The sequence below is a fragment of the Cebus imitator genome, unplaced genomic scaffold (assembly GCF_001604975.1).
Source record: "Cebus imitator isolate Cc_AM_T3 unplaced genomic scaffold, Cebus_imitator-1.0 Scaffold53, whole genome shotgun sequence".
Lineage (NCBI taxonomy): Eukaryota > Metazoa > Chordata > Mammalia > Primates > Cebidae > Cebus > Cebus imitator.
In genome coordinates this window covers 5047102-5052478 of record NW_016107368.1, presented here as the reverse complement: position 1 = coordinate 5052478, position 5377 = coordinate 5047102, and the positions used below count along the sequence as shown (strand labels likewise).

Sequence of the window (5377 nt, the reverse complement as noted above, 5' to 3'; positions counted from 1 at the left end):
CCACCATGCCCAGCTAATTTTTTGTATTTTTAGTAGAGACGGGGTTTCACCATGTTGACCAGGATGGTCTCGATCTCTTGACCTCGTGATCCACCCGCCTCGGCCTCCCAAAGTGTTGGGATTACAGGCGTGAGCCACCGCGCCTGGCCCGGCCTTCACTTTTGAAGGTGCCCCCTATCTGTGCCTCCTCCCACCAGAAGGCAGAGCAGAGCCAGAGTCGTGGGGGCCGGTGGTTGTAAACAGAGTTTTATTGATGGGGAGGGGGCTAGGGGAGGCAAACTCCAGAGAGGGTGGAGGAACCAGCCGGCCACGTGGCATGCATGGTCAGCTGGCGGTCAGCAGGGGAGGTCACAAGAGGACGGGTGGTGTGGGACTCTCTCACCACCCTGGGGCCATATTTACAGGGGGGCCCCACCCACCTTCGCCACCCCCCCAGGCCCCCAAGCCCTTTAGACAGCTGTTGCCAGTGTGACTTCTGGGCAGGCCCTCCCCGTGTCCCCTGCCTGAAACCCCGGCATTGCCCCCCACCCCGCTTCCCTCTGCAGAGTGGTGTGGGGGGGTTCAAACTCCTAACCGGCACCTCTGAGGCCCCCGGCCTTCTGGAAGCCCCAGCATCGCATCAGCCAACGCCCAGACCGCTGGGGCCACCACACTCGCTCGTGGACACACACCCTGCACACGTGGCCCACCCGACACACACGCCCAGAGCAGCCCTGGCTGGCACACACACGCACGCCCACCTCCCCGGCCCCTTGCACACGAACACGGCAGGCACACGCACACACACCCACACACGCCAGGGGCCTGGGTCGGGGAGGGACCTTTTCAGGGGTTGGGGAGGGCTTGGGTCTGCAGCTGTGGGCCCTCCGCTCCTCACCCGGCCTCCAAGCCTCCCCGGCCCGCCGTCACCCCGAGAACGGAGTTGTGCAATTGGTTAGAAAACTGCAAAAGAAACCAAAAACCTACGCGCATAAGGTCAACCTCAAATCCATAGCAAAGTCCTCCCGCCCACCCACCCCCAAACCGTCTCAGCGTCCTGCGGCCCCGGGTTGGGGGAGGGCGAGCTGGTTGTGCTTCCTTGTGGCGGAGGGGGGCCCCCCACTCCGCGGGTGGGCCGGGGGGCTACTGCCCCGGGCCCGGCGTTCTGGCACCGTCTCTCGCTCCTGGTTCCCGTGGCTGGCACTGCCAAGGCATCGGGGGTTCCCGGCCTAGGGCACGGGGGGCGCAGTCCTGTCCGTCCCCCCATAGGGGAGGAGATGGGCCAAGTCCGTGCCGGGCCGCGCGTGGCAGCCCCGGTGGCGGTCCCCAGGCCGGGCCTCGCCGCTGTTGAAGGTGTGGGTGCGGCGCAGGGCGGCGGCCGGAGGGGCGTGGGGGCCCGGTGGTCTCCGCAGGCTGCCCGTCGGGGGTGGGCTCCAGGGCCGCGGGAGGCCATCGGCGGCTGAGGCTGGGTCCAAGGGGCCCGTGGGCGCCGACACCACCCTCCTGCGGTCCGGGCTGGCGTGGGGAGTGAGTGGGAAATCGCCGTGGGAGGCGCGGCCGGGCCGGGCAGCATAGAGGCGCACGTCGGGGGTCAGATCCCCTGGCGCGGGGGGCTGCTCGGGGGCCCGGGCGGGGGCCAGCAGCAGGAGGGAGGACGAGGCGGAGGCCGGGAGCAGGGGGTGGCCATGGTCCCAGGCGCGGGGGCCCAGGGCGTGGGGGTGCGGGTGCGGGGTGGGCAGGCGCTTCTGCGGCAGCGGCGTCTGCTCGGGCGTGGGCAGCAGCCCTGAGTCCAGGTCGTGGGGCCCGCCTTGCAGCAGCGTGGCCTTGGCCCAGCCGTTCTGCATCAGGGGCGCCAGCAGGGCCTCGGGGGGAACCCCGGCGCCGCCGCTGCCGCCCACGCCCCGGCCCCCGGGGCCCTGCGCCCTGCGCTCGCCCAGGCGGCTGACGCTCAGCACCGCCTCGCCCGCCCCGTGCGCCAGGATGGCCTCCTTGTCCTTGCGCCGGGCCAGCTCCCGCCGCTCACGGAGACCTACGAACCAGCCCACGCTGAAGCCGGACACCACGGCTCCCACCACGAAGGCCGCCACCGACGACGTCACCAGCAGGTTCACGGACACCAGCCCCGCGCGGTCTTCGGAGAGGCTGGCCCGCAGGAGTCCTGGCGGGGAGCGCCGGGGTGAAGGGGGCCTGGCGGGGCCGCCCTGGGCACCCCTCCTGCCTCCCCGGGCCCTCTGTCCTCTAAGTTATTATTTATTTATTTGACAGAGTCTGGCTCTGTCCCCCAAGCTGGAGTGCAGTGGTGCAGCTCACTGCAACCCTGCCTGCCGCCACCTGTTTGCTTTATTTTTTTACTCTTAATTTTTGAAACGGAGTTTTGCTCTTGTCACCCAGGCTGAAGTGCAATGGCACCATCTCAGTTTACTGCAACCTCCGCCTCCCGGGTAAAAGGGATTCTCCTGGCTCAGCCTCCCCAGTAGCTGGGATTGCAAGCATGCGTCACCATGCCCAGCTAATTTTTTGTTATTTTTTTTTAGTAAAGTTGGGGTTTCTCCATGTTGGTCAAGCTGGTCTCAAACTCTCAACCTCAGGTGATCCACCCACCTCAACTTCCCAAAGTGCTGGGATTATAGGTGTGAGCCACCGCACCCAGCCACCTTGTTGTTTTACGAAAGACAGGATCTTGGCCAGGCATGGTGGCTCACACCTGTAATTCCAGCTCTTTGTGAGACCGAAGTGGGCAAATAACCTGAGGTCAAAAGTTCGAGACCAGCCTGGCCAACATGGAGAAACCCTATCTCTACAAAGAATACAAAAATGAGGCAGGTGTGGTGGTGCGCACCTGTAATCTCAGCTACTCGGGAGGCTGAGGCAGGAGAATCGATTGAATCTGGGAGGTGGAGGTTGCAGTGAGCCGAGATGGCACCACTGCACTCCAGCCTGGGTGACAGCAAGACTCTGTCTCAAAAAAAAAAAGAAAAAGACAGGGTCTTGCTCTGTCGCCCAGGCTGGAGTGCAGTGGCCTGATCACAGCTCACTGCAGCCTCCACCTCCCTGGGGTCAAGTGATCCTCCTGCCTCAGCCTCCAGAGTAGCTGGGACTACAGGTGAGCACCATCACATCTGGATGATCTTTGGGTTTTTGTTTTAGAAACAGGGTTTCACTATGTTGCCCAGGCTGGTCTCGAACTCCTGACCTCAAGCGATCCTCCTGTCTCATCCTCTCAAAATGCTGGGATCGCAGGCATGAGCCTCCACATCTGGCCCCTTCTGTCCTATAGACGTTTGTCTCTTTGCCTTCTGTTGTCTCTTCATCCCTCGCAAAGCCTGTCCATTTCTTGGTGTCTCTGTCTTCTGGGGTCTCTGTTCTTCTCCTATCTCCCTCCCCAATAAATGAGACCTCCCCACACCTTTCTTTCTTTCTTTTTTTTTGAGGCAGAATTTTGCTCTTGTTACCCAGGCTGGAGTGCAATGGTGCTATCTCGGCTCACTGCAACCTCTGCCTCCCGGGTTCAAGTGATTCTCCTGACTCAGCCTCCCGAGTAGCTGGGATTACAGGCACCCACCACCACGCCCGACTAATTTTATAATTTTAGTAGAGACGGGATTTCTCCATGTTGGTCAGGCTGGTCTTGAACTCCTGACCTCAGGTGATCCACCCACCTCAGCCTCCCAAAGTGCTGGGATTACAGGCATGAGCCACCCCACCTGGCCGACTCCCCACACCTTTCTAAAGTCGGTTGGAATCCAGTTTCCCGACCCACCCCCCAGAGGATTCGAGGGTCCCCCAGCTTCCCCCTCCCCTCCCTTGTAGTGGGGGATGGGGGTCTTAGCTTAGCCTGCCATCCCCCCACTCACCTGTGCAGTCCCCTAAGCCTGAGGTGCTGGCCCCGGACACGTCCTGCTCAAAGGTGGCTCTAATGGGGAGAGGAGGCATCGTCAGGAGAGCCCTGTCTCACAGTCAGAGGCCAGGGGGATCCCGGATCATGGGCGGGTCCAATGCACCCTCCACCCCGCTCTCTCTCCCGCAGTACCTGGTGCCCGGGCTGAGGAAGATGCAGGAGCCATCGGGGGCCCACCCGCAGTAGGGGTCCTGACTGCCAATACAGTTCCTAGAGCAGACCAGGGACCGAACAGGACAAGTGACCAACTCACTCACATAGGCCCGGCGGGGACGGTGACCTGTTCTAAGCACCTGCCTTTTAAATTTTTATTTTATTTTATTTTGTTTATTTATTTATTTATGAGACAAGAGTCTCGCTCTTGTTGCCCCGACTGGAGCGCAATGGTGTGACCTCAGCTCACTGCCGCCCCCGCCTCCGAGGTTCAAGTGATTCTCCTGCCTCAGCCTCCCTAGTAGCTGGGATTACAGGCACACACCGCCACACCCGGCCAATTTTTGCATTTTTAGTAGAGACGGGGTTTCACCAGGTTGGCCAGGCTGGTCTTGAATTCCTGACCTCAGGTGATCCACCCGCCTCGGCCTCCCAAAGTGCTAGGATTATAGGCATGAGCCACTGCAACTGGCCTTTTTAAAAAAAATTTTTTAAAGTTTTTAAACTCAAATTGAAATGTTTTTCTTTAAGAGACAGGGTCTTGTTCTGTCACCTAGGCTGGAGCACAGTGGCACGGTCATTTTTGCATTTTTTTTTTTAGAGATAGTCTCACTATGCTGTGTTGCCCAGGCTGGTCTCAACCCCTGGGTTCGAGCAATCTTCCCGCCTTGGCCTACCAAGGTGCTGGGATGACAGGCGTGAGCCACCGTGTCCGGCCCCTGCCTCTTAGCAGCAACTCCTGGAGTCTTTAGAACAAATCTGAGTGCAGGGCACTGTTCACTGCCCATTTTACAGACAAGCGAACTGAGGCTCGAGAAAGTAAATGTTTGCCCAAGTGGCAGAGCTGCGGTGGCGGCCCAGGCATTGCGCCAGAGACTGTGCCCTTGGACTCGGAGCTACCGGGCCATTGTTACAACAGTGGCGGGCAGGAAGCAGGGTCCTCCGCGTTGACAGCAAACAGGGAGCCCAGGCGTGCGAGAGCACTAGCACGCATCCCAGCTTTGCTCCCACTTTAGAGACAGGGAAACAGCTGCCGCCCTGGTCCCTGGTTCTCCTTCCCCTGCTGTCTCCACCTGGCAGCAGCCACCAGAGGGCACCCGTGAGCACCCCAGTCAGGGCCGGTCCCTCCTCTGCCTGCAACCCCACATGGCTGCCACCTTTCTCGAGGTCAAAGCCTACAAGTCTGCACTAACTGCTCTGTCCTCTCCCCTCCCCCTCCCCACCTCCTCTCTTCCCACTCTCTTCCTTGCTCACTCTGCTCCAGCCACACCCGCCTCCTCGCTGTTCTTCCAACACACCAGGTGTGGTCCTGCCCCGGGGCCTTTGCACGGGCTGTGCTCTCTGCCC

The 5377-nt window shown here is 61.0% G+C and overlaps 1 protein-coding gene across 4 annotated transcripts in view; it reads right to left on the bottom strand.

The window, feature by feature from the left end:
• Positions 1-225: 225 nt before the first annotated feature.
• The window catches only part of SEMA6B (semaphorin 6B), a 38517-nt gene continuing 33365 nt past the window's right edge, over positions 226-5377 (bottom strand). For all 4 annotated transcript variants that reach the window (XM_017528405.2, XM_017528406.1, XM_017528407.2 and 1 more), the window contains exons 15-17: positions 4010-4087; positions 3834-3892; positions 226-2137 (exon numbers count right to left, since the gene is read on the bottom strand). In XM_017528405.2, coding sequence (XP_017383894.1) covers positions 1209-2137; positions 3834-3892; positions 4010-4087 — 1066 coding nt within the window. In that variant the 3' untranslated portion in view covers positions 226-1208. The remainder of the gene's footprint in view (positions 2138-3833; positions 3893-4009; positions 4088-5377) is intronic.